The sequence below is a fragment of the Microcaecilia unicolor genome, chromosome 13 (genome assembly GCF_901765095.1).
Source record: "Microcaecilia unicolor chromosome 13, aMicUni1.1, whole genome shotgun sequence".
Lineage (NCBI taxonomy): Eukaryota > Metazoa > Chordata > Amphibia > Gymnophiona > Siphonopidae > Microcaecilia > Microcaecilia unicolor.
The window spans coordinates 92,131,531-92,155,577 of NC_044043.1; the positions used below are offsets into that span (position 1 = coordinate 92,131,531).

Below are 24,047 nucleotides of genomic sequence, written 5' to 3' on the forward strand. Positions count from 1 at the left end.
GAGAAACAAAGTGGTATTGCGTTAAAGTTCAATGGTGAAAGAGTAAATTAAGCAATCAAGTATCGAGGGTTCAGTTTTGTCCAGCTCTGGTATAAGTTTCGTTATCTGCAATTTAGGCTAGATCGTTGTGGTATGCCTTTTTGAACAGGTTGGTTTTTAGTGATCAGACTGTTATGACTGTTGGAAGGGGTTGGGGGAACAGGTAGGGGATAGGGAAGCCTTGTGGGGCCCTTATCCAGGTGTGGGCAGCTCCTTGAAGTCACCTAGGTGTGCCAAAATTCAGTGGCAGTATCCAAATAACTAAGCAGACATAGTTAAAAACTACATTTTATGTGGTCCTTCTTGCCCAGCTGGTTATCTGGGTACCAGCATTAAAAATTGGCAGCACCCAGATACTTTCCGGGTCACATTTACCCTTGTAGACTATCTTTATGCACATGTGAATGCTGCCTAACCTTTCCAAAATGACTCCATCAGTCAGGGCCATCCCTACCACTAGATGGATTAGGCATCAGCCTAGGGCAGTAGGTTTAGGTGGAGGGAGGAGGTCAGCAGTACAACGCTAGCAGTCAGCAAGAGAGCAACAGAGAGAGCAATACTTTAAAGCTATCAGTGGCAGTGAGATTCATCTTGCCCCCTCTGGCAGGAAGTTTGCTTTTGAAGGGGTGGGACCCAGAAGAGCATGTTGGAGTTCAAAGGCTTGCGGCTATACTGAGTTCTAGTTTGTAGCAGAAGCCTGGTGAGGACTGAGGTAGGAGGTAGGGTGGCAGCCATTAAGAAATCTGGACACCTCATGGAGGGTTGATGGGGAAGAGAAGGGAAGATCCTGGATACCTCGTTGATGAAGGAAGGGGAAGAGAAGAGCAGATGCTACATATTTTGTGGATGGGGAGGGGAGATACAGGGCACCTCACAGAGGAAGGGAAGAAAAGAATTATATTGAGGATGTAGAGAAGGGAAGGGGAAATGCTGAACTACTGTGGGGGGGGGGGGGTGGGGGTAAGAAAGGGGGTCTTTAGCACCAGGGAGAGGTGTGCACAGCGGAAGGTTTATCTGTGTCATCAGGAACCCTTCAGCCAGCCTTCCAATAGTATAACAGTATAGTAGATGATAAGATTTCCCAAGTTCTGGGTCAGTACATTTACCTAATTCCAATCTTTTTATTGAAAGACATTAGCCGTTTTTCTTTTGAAATGATTTAATATTATAGCTATGTGTTTCTCCATTGATAGGTTCCATATTTTTAGCACACTTTGAGTGAAGAATACTTTCCTCTGAAAGTGGTAAAACTGATTTTCTCTTAACTTTCTTTGCATTTGTATAAGTTTTAAGTGGCAAAGCTGCGTTCTGTTGTGCTGGGTTTAACGTGCTTTTTTCCACAGGTTTTACTGTCCAAGCAATACAGAGAGAATTTCAGTGCAAGTGTTAACTCACGCAGAAACCATTACCACACACAGCATTAAAATGTATGGTAATGTGATCATTATAAATTTTGCAGTCATGCGTTGTGCACGGGAAACTTTTCCCCATGTTCAGGGCAGCATAGAAGAGTTGTTTGAGAGGAGTGGGTTTCTAGCAGCATCCCCTTTTGCCCTTCACTCTGACCCACCCTTCTCTGGATTGCTCTCTGTAATAGTCCCTGGTAGTCTTGTGCCCCCACCTCCTGACCCCCCACCCCCCTTTCCCTGATAATATTTCAAGAAAACTTCCCTGGTTGTCTAGCGGCCCCTTTCCTTCCATTACTATGTAATGCTTTTACTTATTTATTCCCAATAATATCATCTCTCTTCTTCCTCTCTCCTGCATGGAAGCCTCTCACCATTGCCCAGAGTGAGATCCTCTCTGCTCTGCTCTGCCTCATGACTGAGGTCTTTGCCGTCATGGCACATCCTTCCAATCTCTCTACTGAAGGCTGGGTATCTCCTTCAGGAAACCGCTTATATAGGGTTTGTGTCCATAGGCAGTAATGTCTTTTGCCTGTCATTGGCTGTAGACAGGTGAAAGTAGAAACAGTGCCTTTACTGGCACGTTGATTGGTCCAGACCTTAGAGACAGAGTGGCCTGATCTTATCATGGTCTCAGCATTTGTTGTTATGTAGAGCCAGTACCTGGATGCAAAGAGTGTAGGTTATGTGCCGCCTCTGGGCAAATGAGATTAATTATTTACTTGCAGAGATGGATAGAACTTTTCTGTTAGTTCATTTAATGTTTCTTCCAGGGCCTAGTGTAAAGGCTTCAACTTAGAATCTCTTATCCTAACTTTCTTAGATTATACTAACCTAACCTAATCAAAATTTTACACCGAATCTTCACTAAATGTAATTCTGTACTTCCTGATTGTCCAAACTAATCAACAAGATTGAAGTTTAATATTTCTGATTCTCCAAGTTAATCTATCACGATTGAAGTTAATCCAACATCTCTTATTTCTGATTATGAAAATGCACTTTCTGTAACTGTATTCCTAATCCTCTCTGTCTCCTTTGCCTTAAATATGTATTTCTCTTCCGGAATTGGTGATCACCATTACGGAAAAATGTAAGCCACATTGAGCCTGCAAATAGGTGGGAAAATGTGGGATACAAATGCTACAAATAAATAAATAACACCTATTGTCTATCATAACATAACCATTAGACTACTTTCAAAATTGTCCACTGTTGACCGGATAAATTTTGGTCCATACAAGTATGGCCAAAATTTATCCACGTAAGCATAGAAGGTGCTGTGAGCGTTCTTGCAATAAGGCTGAAAGTTATGCAGATAGTAGCAATATTCAGCCACTATCTTATTTAGGTGAACAACATAAATACCCTGTTTCCCTGAAAGTAAGACATCCCCCGAAAAAAAGACCTAGTAGAGGTTTTCCTGAATTGGTAGATATAAGGCCTCCCCCGAAAGTAAGACCTAGCAAACTTTTGTTTGAAAGCAGGGCCGCCGAGAGCCGGACAAGGCCGCCCCCTCCCCCCCACCCAAGGTCGCCGGGCCCCCCCTCCACCCACCCTCCATCGCTCCCGGAACTAACCTTAAACGCCTCCTTTCACCTTCGCAGCAAGCAGCAGCATGGCAGACCTCTCCTTTCTTCCGTGCCCCGCCCTCGCGGACGTTACATCAGGCAAGGGCGGGACAAGGAAGGAAGGAGTGGCCTGCCCTGCTGCTGCTTGCTGCAAAGGTGAAAGGAGGCATTTAAGGTTAGTTCTGGGAGCGACGGCGGGCGGGCCAACCCCGATGTTTCCCTGAAAAATAAGACAGCCCCTGAAAATAAGACCTAGCGCATTTTTGGGGGCAAAAATTAATATAAGACAGTGTCTTATTTTCGGGGAAACACGGTATCAGTCTAAGGGCCCTGTTTACTAATTTGTGCTAGCGTTTTTAGAGCATGCTAAAGATTAGTGCATGCTAACCAGGTAGACGCCCATAGGAATATTATGGGTATCTACACGGTTAACGCATGCTAAAAATGCCAACACGCTTCTAGCACAGCTTAGTAAATGGGGCTCTTAATTTTAAATGGATAACGTAATAAGTTGAGGAGTGGATATTCATTAGTCCAGCTTAAATGGATAGTGTAACTGAAAATCCAGTTAAGGATATCCAGATATCTGGTAAGTAGCATCTATCCTACTGACACCAGTTTAGTAGAGAAGTATATCCATTGAGGGGAGAATAACGTACAACAAGGAGCAAAATGTATTCTGTTGCTCATTGAAGGGGTCTCTCCTGAAAGGTTGAAATGCTTATGTTTTGCATCTTACCAACCTTCTTTTTTAAAGGCTGGATATAAATTTTTAAACATTGCAGATGACAAAATAGTTTGAGCCTGAAATTTTACAAACCTCGGAATTTAGATGACTTGTGCCCTCTATTTGCAGAAACATCAGTTGGGCTGTTTTTACAATGTTTCCTCGTGTATCTAGGAAACGTTAGAGCTTTGCAGTGGAAAGAGTGGAAGCAATAAGATATGATTTCCAATAAAACAATAAAAGCCATATTCCTTCAATAAAACACCTGTCTTGCGTGCAGTAGCTAATGCATAATCTTTGTTGGGAAAAGATTTCATCACCCTTTTGTTATTTTCTTTTGGTGCTATCGTCAACCAGGTGATTGTCATGGTGTGTCATAGTAACATAGTAGATGATGGCAGAAAAAGACCTGCATGGTCCATCCAGTCTGCCCAACAAGATAAACTCATATGTGCTACTTTTTTTGTATACCTTACCTTGATTTGTACCTGTCCTTTTCAGGGCACAGACCGTGTAAGTCTGCCCAGCACTATCCCCGCCTCCCAACCACCAGCCCCGCCTCCCACCACCGGCTCTGCCACCCAATCTCGGCTAAGCTTCTGAGGATCCCTTCCTTCTGAACAGGATTCCTTTATGGTTATCCCACGCATGTTTGAATTCCATTACCGTTTTCATTTCCACCACCTCCCGCGGGAGGGCATTCCAAGCATCCACCACTCTCTCCGTGAAAAAATACTTCCTGACATTTTTCTTGAGTCTGCCCCCCTTCAATCTCATTTCATGTCCTCTCATTCTACCTCCTTCACATCTCCGGAAAAGGTGTCATATCCTATCCTTGTTTTGATGACAGTGGTAAGAGCAAACAGATGAACTGGACTTACCTTCATCTTTCCATTTTAAATGGAATACAATCCTGAACCATGGAAGTTTACTTGACACTGAGGCTTCTTTATTTCCTCAAGATTTTCTCAACTAAGAAAAATTCTGTCCCAGCTGCAGACATGGACAGCCTAGACTTGGAGTGGGGATACACAGTAGCTTCTTTGAGAATACTACTGCAGTCATTGACATCAATCTCCAAATGACGATCAGAATTCCAGTGATTAACGATGGTGGAACTGGTTTACAGCTTCTCATGCTTCCATGTTTGAGTAACAGTAAACCTGGTACATATTTTTCAAGGCAGAGGAATTTTGGAATCTAGTGTTCCTCTGTAATTGACAGCAGGGCCGTGCCTAGGGTCTCTGGTGCCCCCCTGCAGACTATCAGTTGCACCCCCCCCCCCCCCCCCGTGTGGCATCTCCTTTCTCTCTTCTCCCTCTTCTCCCACCCTGCCCCCTTTTCAGCCCATTACCATAAAAGGTGAATGACAAGTTGAAGAACAGCAGGCAGAGGGAGCACAAGATGCAAAGGAAGTAGGAGCTGAAAGATGGAGTGCATCTTTGTGGGATTGCTGAACAAATACTTGATCGCAAATAATATGATTTTTAACCGTGAAAATGATCGCTCACCACTTGCCACACTGACAGGAATTGTCAGCAATATTCTTAGAATGATGCTCACATTTGGGAATGGGAAGGCTATTTGATAGAACAAATTTTAGAGTTTCAAAAGGATTATGAAAATGGCACAATTCGGTCTTAAACAGATCTTTAAAGGCACATAGTTCATCATACAGTTCAGTTCCATTGATGTCCTTATTATCACCATCTGATAAACTCTCTCAAAACTCCGAGGGGTCTAAGATCGTCAAGATCCTACCTAAACCTACACTACCCAAATTGCAAAGGACTGAAATACAAAACAACTTACGCAGCCGGCTTCTCCTACATAAGCGCACAACTATGGAATGGGCTCCCCAAAAGCTGTGAAAACAATCCACGACCACTTGAACTTCAGGAAATCACTAAAAACCCAACCTCTTCAAAAAGGCCTACCCCAACGACCCCACGTAACCCTGTTCACCTACCAACACAGCATGACTATGATCGAACAGGACATCACGCAATCTTCATCCATTCCGACCCTCCACTTATACCTCATATGATCACTATACAACTTTGTATTTGTTATTCACCGACTGGGCAAACGCCTTTGACAGTACTATGTAAGCCACATTGAGCCTTCAAATAGGTGGGAAAAATGTGGGGTACAAATGCAACAAATAAAATAAATAAATAATGCATTTTGATGAATAGATCCTTTTAGCTTGAAAGTTCTTTGGCAGAAGGTGTATTGCAAACATGTGCTGAGCTCCGCATACCAGTGGCATTATGTAAAACAATTCTATTAGATCCACAGCACAAGCCTGAATAGCATGCCCATTCCCACGCTTCAGTTTTCTAGAGCCTGCATTCTGACATTATAGATACATGAGTGAATATATTCCAATGGAGACAGCCCACTGAAATTTCACGTCAGGAATGACAGCACTAACTAAACTATTGATTAATGACCTTTCATAAAGTCACTACTTGGATTGGACAAGTTTTCTCAGAGGATCCCTAACAATAGGCCATTATTACTTCAGTAAACTTGCCTGCTGCTCCGGAATGCAGAAGGCTCCAGATCAAGGTTAACTGCCCCTTCCAGTGGATGGTTATGGATAAGTAAACCCTGCATGAGTTGGTAATGGAGAAAACATTTTTCCACCTAGGTGGGTCTCTCCTCAGGGGCTAAACTGATGGCACCAATTTGCATGGGTTCCTCTGAGGACATAGTCCCTAAAGCTTTACTAGGAAGAGGGGCTACAGGTGTTACCCAGATGGATTTGTAAAATCTAGCTTTCTTCATCCTCTATTCCCTTTGCAGGAGTCAATCTATATGGCTAACTGAATTAGTCCATCCAATGTGATGGGCATAGGTCTAGTTTGAGGTGGGTATGGGGAGACAGGAGCTAATGCTAAATTGGTCCCTCTTCTCCCACTGCCAGTATGACTTCCTTACCCCCCCCCCCCCCCCAAAAAAAAAAAAAAAAAAGAGTAAGCAGGCAGAACACACCAGTGGTGGTAGGAGATGCCACTGCTTGAGATAAGTCCTCCCTTAAAGGATCCAACACACCATTTTCAGCTGCCTCATAAGGGCTCATAAATACTAGCTGGAACTTGGGCCCCCACCTTCTGAAATCAGTAGCATATTCTTCAGTTGGTCATTTCCATTGACAAGGATGTATAAGATCACCTTGGCAAAGGCTTTTCAGTCCGACTTATCACCGCCTTGGCTTGGAAATAGGAGCTCAGTGTACTGACATTACCCCTTGTTTGAGCAGGCGAGAGCACAGATCCTTTTGTAATAAGGGTTACTGTGAATCCAACGTTTCTTTCCTCAGTGGATCAGGAGTTCAGTGTCATCACAAGGTATCGTTTATAATTCGTTTATGATGGTGCAACAAGTACTTCAGTTCCCTGAAGAGCAATCGGAGAAAGGCACCTTTGGCATCTGAGACAGGTGCAGGGTCCAAGGCGACCTGTGTGGGTGCTATGCTGAGTACAGCTGGCTGCAGCCTGACTAAAGATAAAACCTCACACCTTTCTCTGCACATCAGTGATTGCATGCATCATCATTGCAATGGCAGAACAAGAAACTGCAGCAGGACAAGAGAGACATGGGGAGAATCAAGGAGCAGGGCATCTCCTGACTCCATGCCAGTCTTCAGATATTACCATGGCTAGGTCAATTTGAGGGGAGCACCAGTGACCAGAGATGTGCACCTTAACCTATAACAGCTCCCTTTCCTTGAGTTGAGCCTTCGGGTGCTCAGAAGCTGCACAGGGGTCCCAAGGAAGAGGAAGTGGACACCCAACTTCAGGCAGAGGAGGAAGCAGAATAAGTACCAGGTGGAGATTCTTCAGTGATAGCCTAGCTAAAGTCAAACACCAGAGATCAACAGAACAGATTTCCCTGAGTGACCTATATAAAGACAAGACTGGGAATTCAGGACCTGTGTGTGTTCAGTTTTGGAGGCCGTATCTTGCTAAAGATGTAAAAAGACTGGAAGCGGTGCAAAGAAAAGCTACGGAAATGGTATGGGATTTGCGTTGCAAACCGTACGAGGAGAGACTTGCTGACCTGAACATGTATACCTTTGAGGAAAGGAGAAACAGGGGTCACATGATTCTAACATTCAAATATTTGAAAGGTATTAATCCACAAATGAACCTTTTCCGGAGACGGGAAGGTGGTAGAACTAGAGGACATGAATTGAGGTTGAAGGGGGGCAGACTCAGGACTAATGTCAGGAAGTATTTTTCGTGGAGAAGGTGGTGGATATGTGGCATGCCCTCCCGCAGGAGGTGGTGGAGATGAAAACGGTAATGGAATGGGATAAACACAAAGGAATCCTGTTTAGAAGGAATGGTTCCGTGGAATCTTAGCGGAGATTGGGCGGCGACGCCAGTAATTGAAAACAAAATGGGAGCTGGGCAGACTTCTACGGTCTACGCCCTGATCGTGACTGAATAGATAGGGATTGGCTGGAGTGTAAATTTTAAGGGGCTTCGACATTAGCTTCAGAACTTAGTACAAGAACAATACTGGGCAGACTTCTATGGTCTCTGCCCTGAGAATGGCAAGGACAAATCAAACTCGGGTATACATATAAAGTATCACATACCATGTAAAATGAGTTTATATTGTTGGGCAGACTGGATGGACCGTACAGGTCTTTATCTGCCGTCATTTACTATGTTACTAATTCTTCAATATCACAAAAACAGACAGAAAGGAACTACTAAATCAAGGAGAAAAAAGATAGCGAAGATCAGATTCTGTAAAAATAATGGTTTATTTAGCATGGCAGTGTACAGCATAAACAATTTAACCTCAAGTTTGTTGGAAATCCTATCTTATCATTAATAATTATGTCTTAGATAAACAAACCAAAGTACCAAATAATTCTCTAATAAAATATACCCAACGTACCAAATTGGTCTGACTCACCCTTCAGAGAGCAATAGAAATGTTTCTGACCACACCAATGCTGGAAGAATTATAACAACCTTACAGCCTTTTGCAGCAGCAAGCATGTCTGCCAGGGAAGTCCTGTCCCAGGAAACAGCTTGTGCATGGTAAGGCAATGTTTATTCATCCAGCTCAAGCCGCCTCCAGAATTGACGAGCAGAAACATCAAGATATTGCAGTTGTCAGTAAAGCCCGTGGGTTACAGGTGTACTACCAAGTATGGCAGCTTAGAAATGATATGCCCTTTATTGTCAAGCAATGGCAGTATTCCAAGCAATAGAAAGTATCAGGCAAAGCAGAAATGCTTAAATTTATGGCGGAAAGCAAAATGATGGCAAAAGCGAAGTCTGTATCTCTGCAAAGCAATTAAATAATTTTCAATACCAATAACTTGGTAAACTGTCTTTGTGATTGGTTGCGCTACAGCACAGCGATGCTGGCAGAATCAATCGGGCAGATTTGGGTTTCGGCCAGGTACTTGTGACCTGGCTTGGCCACTGCTTGGAAAACAGAATACTGGGCTAGGTGGACCATCGGTCTGACCCAGTATGGCTACTCTTATGTTCTTATGTAGATATGCTCCACATGGCCTGATACTACTGAGTTTACGCTAGAATGCAGCGTTTGGTCTTTACTGGTAGTGGCTGTTCTTGAGCAGCAGTTTAGTAATCACAGTAGTAAAACAAGTCGGTGTCTGTTCACGTTTGGCCTACAAAGCCAAGGCTGCATCATAAGAACATAAGAATAGTTACACTGGGTCAGACCAATGGTCCATCTAGCCCAGCATCCTGCTTCCAGCAGTAGCCAGTCCAGCAGTAAGTCCAGAATCCTTTTCACACAGGAAGACATAAGCATCGCCACACTGGGACAGACCAAAGGTCCATCTAGCCCAGCATCCTGCTTCCAGCAGTGACCAGTCCAGCAGTAAGTCCAGAATCCTTTTCACACAGGAAGAGATGAGCATCGCCACACTGGGACAGACCAAAGGTCCATCTAGCCCAGCATCCTGCTTCCAGCAGTGACCAGTCCAGCAGTAAGTCCAGAATCCTTTTCACACAGGAAGAGATGAGCATCGCCACACTGGGACAGACCAAAGGTCCATCTAGCCCAGCATCCTGCTTCCAGCAGTGACCAGTCCAGCAGTAAGTCCAGAATCCTTTTCACACAGGAAGAGATGAGCATCGCCACACTGGGACAGACCAAAGGTCCATCTAGCCCAGCATCCTGCTTCCAGCAGTGACCAGTCCAGCAGTAAGTCCAGAATCCTTTTCACACAGGAAGAGATGAGCATCGCCACACTGGGACAGACCAAAGGTCCATCTAGCCCAGCATCCTGCTTCCAGCAGTGACCAGTCCAGCAGTAAGTCCAGAATCCTTTTCACACAGGAAGAGATGAGCATCGCCACACTGGGACAGACCAAAGGTCCATCTAGCCCAGCATCCTGCTTCCAGCAGTGACCAGTCCAGCAGTAAGTCCAGAATCCTTTTCACACAGGAAGAGATGAGCATCGCCACACTGGGACAGACCAAAGGTCCATCTAGCCCAGCATCCTGCTTCCAGCAGTGACCAGTCCAGCAGTAAGTCCAGAATCCTTTTCACACAGGAAGACATAAGCATCGCCACACTGGGACAGACCAAAGGTCCATCTAGCCCAGCGCCCTGTCTCCGACAGTGGCCAATCCAGGTCACAAATCACCTGACAAGATCCACGGAGCAAAGCATTTTGTACTGCTTGTCCCAGGAATAGTGGATTTTTCCCTACGTCCATTTAATAACATTCTATGGCCTTTTCCTTCAGGAAGCCGTCCAAACCTTTCTTAAACTCTGCTAAGCTAACCGCCTTAACCACATTCTCCGGCAACGAATTCCAGAGTCGAATTACGCGCTGAGTAAAGAAACTTTTCCTCTTATTTGTTTTAAACTTACTGCACTCCAGCTTCATCGCATGCCCCCTTGTCCTAGTATTTTTGGAAAGCGTAAACAGACGCTCCACATCTACCCGTTCAACTCCACTCGTTATTTTATAGACCTCTATCATTCGGCTGCCTTTTCTCCAAGCTGAAGAGCCCCAGCCGCTGGCAAGCATGCAGTGTTAGGTCCATAATGCTGTGCAGACACCAGCATTCATGTCAGTTTGGCTTAAAATAGTGGTCCAGGCAGTGCCCTACAGCACTATAGCCTAGAGGCCAGTTTTGATTGTGCTAGTGAGTGGAGGAGTGGCCTAGTGGTTAGGGTGGTGGACTTTGGTCCTGGGGAACTGAGGAACTGAGTTTGATTCCCGGCACAGGCAGCTCCTTGTGACTCTGGGCAAGTCACTTAACCCTCCATTGCCCGCCGCATTGGGCCTGCCAAGAGTGGGAAAGCGCAGGGTACAAATGTAACAAAAATAAAATACATACTATTGGAGATTCTACATGGAATGTTGCTATTCCACTAGCAACATTCCATGTAGAAGGCTGCGCAGGCTTCTGTTTCTGTGAGTCTGACGTCCTGCACATACGTGCAGGACGTCAGACTCACAGAAGCAGAAGCCTGCGCAGCCACATTGGTGATCTGCAAGGGCCGACTTCTAGTGGAATAGCAACATTCCATGTAGAATCTCAAATAGTAGCAACAGTGGAGGAGTGGCCTAGTGGTTAGGGTGGTGGACTTTGGTCCTGAGGAACTGAGTTCGATTCCCGGCACAGGCAGCTCCTTGTGACTCTGGGCAAGTCACTTAACCCTCCATTGCCCGCCACATTGGGCCTGCCATGAGTGGGAAAGCGCAGGATAAAAATGTAACAAAAATAAAAAAATAAAATAAAATAGCCCAGAGAAGCAGGAGGAAACATTTTCTCCCCCCCCCCCCCCCCCCCCCAAAAAAAAAAATTATGTGATCCAGACACGGCAACAAGATAAATCATGTTTTCTTATTTCCAGCACTCCGTTTTTTGGTTTATAGTATCTCGTTCAAGTTCATAAAACAAAGAGCTCATTACCAGTGCCATTTAATGTAAGAATTCCAGAGTTGTTCTTTTTTATATACTTCCTAATGTTTACTTTTACCCTGGGGCACCTGACTATCTTCAACAGATCTGATTGTGTTGTTATTGTGGCCATAACCCCTATTATTTTTACATCTATCTCTGGTTCTGCACTTTGCTATTTACATTTAGCGGTGTTATGGAGCTGCGATCAGGACCAGCAACCTCGGTGTTCTCAGTTTTGTATGGTTAATAAGTAAGAACGATCAGGTAGGAAGCACTTGGCAACATTAAACACCAGTATTTCCTCTGGAGTAAAATAAATGTCAGAATTAAAAGGGGAGGCGTAATGATGTGGATTTTGATTGCTAAATGAATTGTCAGAAATACTTATTCTTGGTGTGTTGCTGCATTAAAACTTGAGAATATATTTTTTTTGTTACGTTTGTACCCCGCGCTTTCCCACTCATGGCAGGCTCAATGCGGCTTACATGAGGCAATGGAGGGTTAAGTGACTTGCCCAGAGTCACAAGGAGCTGCCTGTGCCTGAAGTGGGAATTGAACTCAGTTCCTCAGTTCCCCAGGACCAAAGTCCACCACCCTAACCACTAGGCCACTCCTCCACTGTTGCTACTATTTGAGATTCTACATGGAATGTTGCTATTCCATTAGAAGTCGGCCCTTGCAGATCACCAATGTGGCCGCGCAGGATTCTGCTTCTGTGAGTCTGACGTCCTGCACATACGTGCAGGACGTCAGACTCACAGAAACAGAAGCCTGCGCAGGCTTCTACATGGAATGTTGCTAGTGGAATAGCAACATTCCATGTATAATCTCCAATAGTATCTATTTTATTTTTGTTACATTTGTACCCTGCGCTTTCCCACTCATGGCAGGCTCAATGCGGCTTACATGGGGCAATGGAGGGTTAAGTGACTTGCCCAGAGTCACAAGGAGCTGCCTGTGCCTGAAGTGGGAATCGAACTCAGTTTCTCAGTTCCCCAGGACCAAAGTCCACCACCCTAACCACTAGGCTACTCGTCTTTTCACCAAGAAGCCCCTAGAGTGGTGTGCAAAAGGATATCTTCAGTTAGAATAATACTTTTTAGAGTAGCTTTTCATATTAATTTTATTTTATTTATTAGTGTATTTATACCCCACATTATCCCCACAATCAAGCAGGCTCAATGTGGCTTACATTAGCCAGAGAGAGAACTCTGGGCGATAACAGATACAAATGAGAATAATAGAGTAGTATGGCAAAAAAAGAAAGACTATGTGACATATCACAATACAGAAGAATTGGACTAAACAGGATCCACATACGCCAGCTGGCATAGGCCGAAGTCCTACAGTGTTCTCGGTGAAAGTGCTTTGGTAAACAGATGCGTTTTCAGCGCCTTGCGAAAGATAAGGTAGTCTACCAGACTGGTGATGTCTCTAGGAAGTGCATTCCGTAGTTGCGCGCTGAGGAAGGGAAAGCTTGACGCCTGAATAGATCCATGCTTACAGCCTTTCCAGCTGGGGTAGTGCAAGGTGAGATATAATCTTGAGGACGGGTCAGCATTTCTAGCCGGCAAATACACGAGGAAACCGTATAATAAATAGCATCCTCAAAGATACCCTTAATATTATATTTTATTTCAGCACCTTGGGGCATTTTTTTCAGTGCTAAAAGTCATGTGTACAGTTTAGAAGCACATGTTCTATAAGCATTCTGTAGGGGTGAGGGTGGGACGGCATGAATGAATTACTGTAAAGAGAGTTCAAATTGATTATTAGTATTATTTGTTGCATTTGTATCCGGACCTCAGACTCGTGCCAATTTCTGATCAATAAGATCATAACAATATAGTCACGTTAATGTAATCACTGGTCCTCTAACACCAACCTCCTCCTGAATGTTTCATACATGCGCTTCTAGCATCCAATGCCTATAAATACCATATGTCACAGCTAAATAACAAAAACCACAGCTACTTAGCTTGTTTGCTGCTTTGATTACGGGCCTCCCCAACGGTCCCGTTTCGCCAACTGGGGCTTCATCAGGGAAAGAGAACCCAGCAACACCAAACTGTAGTACAAACCCAACAAGCTGTTAGTATTTATAGGCATTGGATGCTAGAAGCGCATGTATGAAACATTCAGGAGGAGGTTGGTGTTAGAGGACCAGTGATTACATTAAGGTGACTATATTGTTATGATCTTATTGATCAGAAATTGGCACGAGTCTGAGGTCCTCTCCCCCTCCGTGATTAATATTCATATCCCACAACTTATTGTTTTTTTCCGCTATCTTTGAGCTGTTATTTCATATAATTGAGCGGAGTTGCTCCCAAAGCTTTTTGTTACTTTGCATTTGTATCCCACATTTTCCCACCTTTTTGCAGGCTCAATGTGACTTACATGAAAGCTTGGAACAAAGACATAGGATCTGTACGGGAGTGATAGGGAGAATAGATGGCATGGATGGGCAGACTGGATAGGCCATATGGTCTTTATCAGTCTTCATTTTTCTCTGTTTTTGTAACTACCCTAAGTAGTCTTTTTTTTTCCCCTGTGGATGACAGTCTGCTCATTGTCGCAGGTGGAAAATTGTCGGTTAATTCATTACCCCATGATACTACACTGAAACAATTTAATCATAAGTGATATGAGGGCTAAAGCATACCTGAAGAAGATAAATTAGAGAGGAAATCCAAAGTATCAGAAAGTTTGTGTGAAAATTAAAAACAGACCAATACTCTTCTAAGCTAAAGTATGAGAAGAGAAAGGACAGCATAATGGGAATTTTCAGATAAAGAAAAAAAAATTGTTTTCATTTTTTTAAAAGTTTACATTAAAATGAATGGAGCTGAGCTGCCACCAGAACGAAATATATTTGGGGTCAGTTTTCACAGGGACATATATAGGTAAACAAACATTAACCCAAAGGAAAAAGTCCCCTCTGAAAATTGTTCATATCCTTTGCTGAGAAAAAGGACAGGGTTAGAGTGGGTTAGGTGAACTACATGCAGCCCCAAGGATACTTTCAAAACTGGCTTCCCTATGTACTTCGATTTATTTCTCACAATTTTATACCATCCTTTCCCATTCAAAACAGTTTGCAAGGTAGATCTACAATATTATACAACATGCAAGGCATACAGAAAATACACAGTCCAGGCTAATTGAAAACCCCACTAAATATAAGGCCTTACATCTCTTTGAGAATACAAGATCAGCATGACTTCCTAGTATATTTAAGGAGTATGGTATTGACCCAGCCGAGGGGTTTCCAAACCGTCCTAGGGGAACCTCTGCCATTCAGGTTTTCAGGATATCCACAATGATTATGCAGATTTGCATACCAAGGAGGAAGTGTATGCAAATTGATCTCAATAATATTCATTGCTTCAAATCTTTATTGAGTTCCCAAATTCCAATCTGATTACATATTATTATCTACTGACCAAGGTAATCACTTATATCCATATATATTACATAAAACTTTTTTATTAAACATATACTTCAAGGTACCTTGAAGTATATGTTTAATAAAGAAGTTTGATATAATAATATATTTATTTATTTATTTATTTGTAACATTTGTATCTCACATTTTCCCACCCATTAGCAGGCTCAATGTGGCTTACAAAATACCGTAAAGGCGAACGCCAAGTCCGGTAGGGTAAACAAACATATATTGAAATAGGGGTCAGGTAAGGTTAGGGTATAAGGTACAATAAGGGTCAACGATAATAAGGAATATATAATGTCCAATACGATCTAAGGTTATGTTGTGTTGCAGAGTTGAAGCATTTAAGTAGGGTCAGTGGGAAAGGTCTTGCAAAACACGTAAGTCTTTAATGATCTCCTGAAGTTAAGATGGTCGTAAATCGTTTTCACAGTCTTTGGTAGTGCATTCCATATTTGTGTGCCTAAATAGGAGAAATTGGATGCATAGGTTGATTTATATCTGAGTCCTATGCAGCTCAGATAGTGGAGGTTCAAATAGGTACGTGATGTACTAGTTCTATTTCTGGTGGGAAGATCTATCAAGCCAACCGTGTATCCTGGAGTTTCACCGTAGATAGTCTTGTGGACCAAAGAGCAAATTTTGAAGGTAATGCGTTCCTTGATTGGGAGCCAATGCAGTTATATATGGATGTAAGTGATGACCTTGGTCAGTAAATAATATTCATTGTGGATGTCCTGAAAACCTGACTGACTGGAGTTTCCTCAAGATAATCACTGAGGTCGTAGGCAATCATTGGGTTTGCCAGCCAAAGACAGGACAATGCCTTTAGTCTGAATAGTTATACTAGTCATTTTGCCCCCATTTCAAAGTTTCCTCCTAGTATTGCCTCCCTGGAAAGGAGAGTCCTCCCAGTTCTGGAAAGTACTGAATGGCAGGACCACTAGAGGTCGCTTAGGATTCGCTACATAGTAATACAATGAAAATAGGTTGTTTGCCCTCAAGCTTCGTTTTTTTCTAACATGAAGTCTTTCAGTTGTTTAATGGTATAAGTCTTTGCTGAACCATGAAAATAGAAAAATAAAGCAAATACAAGCTGAGGTCATACAGCATGCAAGGATATGCATTCCAAATGTCTTGTTTTCAGACTGCACATAACATTTGTTTTCAATCGACTTTTTAAAGGGAAGAAGGCTATGCGTCTCCCCTGCTCTGCAGTAACTTTTGTGTTTTGCTTCCCTGCCCACAGCAAATTCTTTTGGTATTGCAAGGGATCCAGAAGGGCCTTAACAAGGCTATGTGGTAGTTTCTGGATCTGTCCCATACATGTGCACATTTTGGAAAGTAGCATTCATTAGTTCAGTGTGGAATTCCTTTGTTCTTTTAACACCATCGCTATTTTTTTTTTTGAAATCCTTTACTCTGCATTTCAGTGTTTGATTGCTGAAATAGTTTTTATATTGTTACCATTTATATTGTTGGGATCTTAAAAACTGTATTGTTGATTGGGTCTGCAGTAACTTGAGAAGGTGACCTGGTTGTTTCCAGAATCTTGGGTAGGAACTATAATTATCGAAAGTCAAAGTTCAGCTGTAGCCCTTGTAGATGAGTGCCAGATCTGTGCTTAGCAGCAGAGCTGATTAGGTAAATTCCAATAACCAAGGACAACTTAAAACCTAAATAATCTTTGCTGATTTAGTACAGGTGAAGTTTGCATGAGACTGGGCTGTTGATAGAGTGAACAAGATATCTGTGATTTATTGAAGCCAAGTGAAACGTATTTGGAGCTGCAACATTTAGAGGGGAAATTTACCAACATGAGCTACTATTAAGACATGTTATTTTACTGCTAACTTGTACCTTCTGTGACACTTGGAGGGGCATTTTCAGTAGGATATCTAGGTCCAACTTTGGGCATTTTGCACGAAACGTCCAAAATCCAAATAGGAAATAATCATTTTTGAAAAAAGAAAAAACATCTTATCTTTTTTTCAAAAATACTGTTTCAAACAAGGTTTTTTGCTTTGGACATTTTGGTGTTTTTTTTTTTGGTCCATTTTTGAAAAAGAAATAACCCAAATAAGTGCAAAACATAGAGGTTCTTGCCATTGGGACATAGGAGGAGCTAGCATGTTTAGTAGACTGTCCCCCCCCCCCCCCCCAGACATCCCAGGAGAGCAGTGGGCACCCTAGAGGGCATTTCATGAAAATGCTCCCAGGTGTACCTTTCACCTTTGCGCCCTTATTTGGTCCCCTAAGCCCTCCAAAACACACTGTCCCCCACTGTACACCACTACAATAGCCCTTGTGGGTGAAGGGGGGCGTCTATATGTGGGTACAGTAGGGTTTTGGTGAGTTTGGAAGGGGTCACAGTTTTCACCACAAGTGTGACAGGTAGAGGAAGATAGGGACCTGGGTCCCCCACTGTGTACTGCACACTACTCCAGAGACCTGCATGCTGCTCTAATAGACCTGTCTTGTGAGGCTGTCATAAAGGCTGGTAAGTCATATTTTTATTTACATTTTGGGGTTTGGGAGGGGGTCAGAGACCTCTGGGGGAGGTAATGGGGGGGTCAACCCTGATTCCCTCAAGTGGTCATCTGGTCATTTAGAACATTGTCTGTTCTGAAAACAGGTCTAGACCCAAATGTCTTGGATTTAGTCCTGGACGTTTTTGTTTTGTTCCATTATAGGTGTAAAACATCCAAATGTTAAACATGCTCTAATCCTGACTTCGAAATGCCCCCAATGTGCCCCTTTGTGATTTGGACGCACTGCAGACGAATCGCATTAGATAAACATCTGCAAAATAGGTTTTGTAAACACCGATTTTTGGACGTTTTGAGAAGAAAAACATCCAAGTGGTGCTTTATGACACTTTTTGGACCTTTTTCTCTTTCAAAAACGAGACCCAAGGTCTGCTTGGAATTTAGAAGAACTGCATCCCAGACTGTACCATTGTACAGAGGGTGTACCGTTGTACACATACAGTACTACAAATGTACATAAGTATTGCCATAGTGGGAAAGAACAAAGGTCCATCAAGCCCAGCATCCTGTTTCCAACAGTGGCCAATCCAGGTCACAAATACCCGGCAAGATCCCAAAAATGTACAAAACATTTTATACTGCTTATCCCAGAAATAATGGATTTTCCCCCAAGTCCATTTAATAACGATCTATGGACTTTTCCTTTAGGAAGCCGTCCAAACCTTTTTTAAACTCCGCTAAGCTAACCGCCTTTACCACATTTTCTGGCAACGAATTCCAGAGTTTAATTACACGTTGAGTGAAGAAAACTTTTCTCCGATTTGTTTTAAATTTACTACATTGTAGCTTCATCGCATGCCCCCTAGTCCTAGTTGTTCTTGACTTTTCTTCCAAAATTGCAGGAGCATATATTTTTTTATATGTTTGTTAAATATGTTGTATTTTTGGGGTAAAGGTAACAGTAGCTTGCAAGATGGAAAAAAAAAAAAAGCAAAACCGTGGTCAAACTTGGCCACTAGCAGTCGGCAATTCTTGACCTTGAGTATCTCCAACCAATTTATGTATTTATAAAATCTTAATACCACCCTCTCAGAGGCAGGAAAACATGTGATTGATCTGCTTTAAGGGGCCTTTTACTAAGCTGCGGTAGTGTAGCCACATGTTTTGGGCGCATGCTGGGCCCCTTTTTACCACATCTGCAAAAAAGGGCTTTTTTTTTTAATGGGAAAGGAAAAGGGCGTGCGGTAAAACTGAAACCCGCATGCACCTAAAACCAGCCTGAGCCCTTAATGCCACCCATTGATCTAGCAGTCAGGGCTCACACACAACACGTGTGGTAACTGGTCGATGCGTGCCAACTGCCGATTACCACCAGAAATGCCGCGTGTGGGAGGAAATAAATAATCCAGGTGTTACAGGTGTGCTGTAAATCTGAAATTACCGCCGAGAGGAGCGATAGCCTGGCAGTAGAATGAACGGACTTACTGGAGACCTGTGGTTCTGAAGCAGCAGAGGCGAAACGGGTCCTGTTGACCACGGTCTAAGTAACGGCTGAAGAAGGCCAGTATACCGGTCCAAAATTAAGTAATTTTATATTACGTTAAAGCAGAGTGTTCTCTGCAAAGAAGAGAAGTAATTTTGTCTGGGCAGTGCTTTTTTCTATCTGCTAAGTATGCAAGCAATTTAGAGAAGGAGGTTTTTAGCCTATGATGAAGAAGCCCTAGCCCTCCTCCTGTTAAAATACGGAAGAGGTGCTTCTTGAGGCGTTTTCCTCCTGTAAGAACGATCAATTAATGCTTACTGATTTCAAGACTGTGTTTCTATATTTATATGCAAGTAGTCTCATTTTGGCATGAGCTGCACATGCATAGAGTCTAACGCGTCTTTGTAAAAGGGCCCCTAAGTAAGGTGAAAAGTCTTGTATATAAGTCTTGCTTCTACTATTTGCGACAGCTACGCTGCCTCTCTCCTTACATCGAGAAGGTAAATCTTATCCCAGTTGTGCATTCCATGGTAACGTCAAGACTGGATTACTGCAATTCACTCTACAGTGGTCTGACTACAAAGGGCCTGCACCAGCTCCAGTTGATTCAGAATGCAGTAGCAAGACTCGTAGAAGGTTGCAAGCGACGTGACCATATTACACCATTTTTGCAAAAACTTCATTGGCTACCAGTACAATACAGGGCTAAGTTTAAAACTATGTCTGATCTTCAAGGCCCTAAACGGAAATGGCTCAGAGTATCTGAAGAATAGGATGATCCTCCATACACCGCCAAGGATACTAAGGTCCTCCCAAGGAGTTTCACTAACTATACCCTCTCCAAAAGACATTACACGATGTGATACCCGCAAGCGAGCCTTCTCCGGAGTAGCCCCTACACTCTGGAATGCATTGCCTGAAAGGCTCCGCTTAACAAAAGACTACCTCTTCTTCAGGAAGCAGGTGAAAGCTTGGCTCTTCAACCAAGTCTTTAATGGAAGACGTAACTAACTTGTTAGTCTCACTCACACACACAAGGATTGACTCGGGCTGCACATACTGCAGCGGGACATGTCTATCCACTCCTACCCTAGCTGAGATTACTACTACTACTACTATTTAGCATTTCTATAGCGCTACAAGGCATACGCAGCGCTGCACAAACATAGAAGAAAGACAGTCCCTGCTCAAAGAGCTTACAATCTAATAGACAAAAAATAAATAAAGTAAGCAAATCAAATCAATTAATGTGGACGGGAAGGAAGAGAGGAGGGTAGGTGGAGGCGAGTGGTTACAAGTGGTTACGAGTCAAAAGCAATGTTAAAGAGGTATTTAACCATGATATTTAACCATCTCTCTGACCTCACGTGCAACTTTCTTCAAATCAGTCACCTTACTTTCAAATTCTTCCTACTTTCTTACTCATCTATACGTTACAACTTTGCCTTACCCTTCACTAACAATTATAATGTTCTAGTTCAAATTGTGTTGTCATTGCAAGCAGTATACCATGCCATACTTTGTATTGTTGTTCGAATATTTTTACTGCTCTAATTGCCTCCTGCTCGTGTTTGATCTATTCTTACTGTACACCACCTTGAGTGAATTCCTTCAAAAAGGCAGTAAATAAATATATATATATATATATAGTGCTTTACGTAAACAAGATATTCTTTTATTTTTGTCTTATCTGCTGTCCTGTAAGGATGGACATTTTATGTAAGTAACTTTTTCTCTGTCTTCTATAATGTTGAATTCCCTAAGCTAAAGGAAATCTAATGGTGGGGGGGGGGGGGGGTTCCTTATTTTGTTTTATAAAACAAACCGTGGACAAAATTTACCATAGGGCATAAAATGTAGTAGAAATTTCAGTTCTGGTTTACACTTACTGAACATATCGAACCAAAAGGAAAACGTGGTACTGTTGAATCAGGGCAATAAGAACCATGGCCATGTTGGCGCTCTCGTATTATTTTGTTAATAAAAGTTTTATCAGTTTTAATTATTTGCCATCGTTCTTTTGTATTGTCATTTTTCTTGTTGCTGTGGTTCAGCGGTTCCACTTTTTCTGTGGCCTCTTTTTTTTTTCCTCCTACTGAACGCACGTACAATTGAGATGTGCATTTTTGGGGCCCTGTTTACTAAGCCAAGCTATAGGCGCATAAACCTTTTAGCCTGCGCTAAAGCATGCCTATAGCGTGGCTTAGTAAACAGGGCCCTTGATCTTTTAGCATGTTTTTCATATAGGACATTGTAATATGTATTTGACATATATGCTACTTGGCTGGTCTGAATCCTTAATGGACAATACATTTTTTAAAAAATTAAATGATTTGCATTCTGATGTCTGAAACAGGCCTTCTGTTTTGTTTTGTTTTTTCTGGCTAGCTATGGCTTGGAAACTGACAGAGGAAGTCATGGCAACCCCTGACTAGTACAGCCTTGAGTAGTTAGCTATCTGCCTTCTCAGCCACCAGACTGCTTTCATGTTTAAGCTTCTAAATGAGAAAGACTGTATCGATATTGCTAACTAGAATCATCACCTCCTGAGTTGCAGAATTTGTTACCTGGATGAGTCACCTTTCTCCATTGCTGAGGCCCTTTTAGCAGGGTGGTAGTCCACGGACTATGCAACATTGGATTACGGCAGCAAAGCTAATGGAAGAGAAATTAAATAGGTTAGGAAAGAGGTTGATCAGCCAAAAAGGTTTTCCTGTAGTCTTAATTATTGCTGAACTTTTATGAAATACTTTTTGTCAAGGTAGCAAAGTTTGATCATAGGGACTACAAGCATTCACTAACAGTACTTTTGACTGGCATGTTCTGGAGTCCTCTAATGGTGGATAGCGACAGAAATGTAGTTTAATTCCAGCCTTCGAAACAGGAGACAAAGCCATTTTTGTTGCAATTAACTTTAATTTCCTCACAGGACTGTAGACGCATCCCGAAAGAAAAAAGAGACCAGGAAGAAGCTAAAGAGATATTTCTTAATTGGCTTGGCAACTGTAGGGGGTGGTACCGTAATAGGTGAGTAACAATTCAACTTGAGTTGAAAAAAAATATCCAGGGTGGTGCTGGTGAAGTGGCATAACTGATGGCCATGATGAGAATTCCATTACAGAACAAGAGTATTCTAGCTCAGTTTAAAACCCTAGTAGCGCTTTAGAAATGTTAAGTAGTAGTAGTAGTAGGTGGGACTGTTAAAATGGAGGGGAGGGAGTACAAATCCCTGAGTAGTTGTAATAAAAGCTCATGGTGCCAGAATCCCACCACTGGTTCTGAGCAAGGTGGAACTAGTGGGCCAAAACCAATTTTTGGATTAATCACATGACTTTACCTCATTTTTAGATGTGTTTTGTTAAAGTGAGGTCACCTATTGTCAAGGGTTAGTCTGTTGTCCATCCTTCCATCCATTCACTTAGGTCTATCTTTGTACAAATAAATATATACATAGGAAAAAGAAGAGGAATGCAGAAGCAGGCCAACAATTGGATGGCAGGGAGTTCATATCCTACCACTCAGTACAATGAGCCATTGGCCAAATCAAGTGGGAGCCATGGATGGCAGAGACATCGGGTTCCACCATAACATAAGAATAGCCATACTGGGTCAGACCAATGGTCCGTCTAGCCCAGTATCTTGTTTCCAACAGTGGCCAAGCCAGGTCACAAGTACCTGGCAGAAACCCAAGTCATGGTAACATCCTTAATGAAACAAACCATTCCTTAAACCTCTCAGGTTCATCAAAGAACACCTCTCACATGACCTTACCCAACACCTTCCCATCTAAATCCCCATCTACCTCCAGCCTACTATCGATTGTATTCAAGATCATGTAATGAGTACATCATAATAACACTCTGTAAGCCACATTGAGCCTGCAAAAAGGTGGGAAAATGTGGGGTACAAATGCAATAAATAATTGCATGCTACCAATCCCAGGGCAAGCAGTTGCTTCCCATGCTGTCTCAATAGCAGACTATGGACTTTTCCTCCAAGAACTTGTGCAAACCTTTTTTTAAAACCAGGTATGCAAACCGCTGTTACTACATTCTCTGGCAAAGAGTTCCAGAGCTTAACTATTCATTGATCATTTTGTGCTATATACTCTAACTCTTCCGTCTTATTTCTTTAGGCTTCTAACATTTGTATACAGACACTTCAGATTGTGTTTTTTCCTTGGATCTACAAGCTGTTTAGAAGTTGAAGGGGATAATGTGCATCCTTTATCCTGCTCTCTCATGCATACCTGGCTTACTTTAAGCATTGTTGAAACCTCTCTACTGGATTCCCTAAATGTTCTGTTTCAATAGTATCTTTCAAGGATACTCGACAATGAATCATGTGCTCCTGGGCTTATTATGTAATTGATTTTAAAAAGGTATATTATGAATAAACAAAGGTTCCCCATCCATCTTGCTGACATGAATAGACTGCATAGAGTTCCTTTAATAAGTGTGCATGAAGTATAATAGTACCCACTGCACATTAACATTTACCTCACTAACTTTCCAATTTGGGCATGATTTAGCCTGAAACAGTGCCTTGGGGTCGCTCCAAGCATGAGGCATCCAGCCCTTTGCTTGTTTACTTTGAGATAGCAATACAAGATTGCTGCGGTCTTGAGACTGTAAAATCGTGTGAGATTCTATATGTTTATGTTTCTTTAAAGTGGAATGAAAAATGTATTTAAAGTGGAATGACGAGATTAGTAAGCGGTCTTGAATGCAAAAATTATAGGGACAGGCTTATGAACCTCAACATGTATACGCTGGAAGAGAGGAGGGAGAGAGGAGACATGATAGAAACGTTTAAATATCTGAAGGGCATTTATGTACAGGAAGAGAGCCTTTTCCAAATGAAGGAGAGCTCTGGAATGAGGGGGCATATGACAAAGTTAAGAGGGAATAGGCTTAGGAGTAACCTAAGGAAGTATTATTTCACAGAAAGGG

At 42.5% G+C, this 24,047-nt stretch overlaps 1 protein-coding gene across 5 annotated transcripts in view; it reads left to right on the plus strand.

Moving 5' to 3' along the window:
• Positions 1 to 24,047, plus strand: part of TMCO4 (transmembrane and coiled-coil domains 4) — a 231,302-nt gene that overhangs the window by 87,570 nt on the left and 119,685 nt on the right. For all 5 annotated transcript variants that reach the window (XM_030186267.1, XM_030186268.1, XM_030186266.1 and 2 more), the window contains one exon: positions 22,025 to 22,122. In XM_030186267.1, the coding sequence (XP_030042127.1) occupies positions 22,025 to 22,122 (98 nt within the window). The remainder of the gene's footprint in view (positions 1 to 22,024; positions 22,123 to 24,047) is intronic.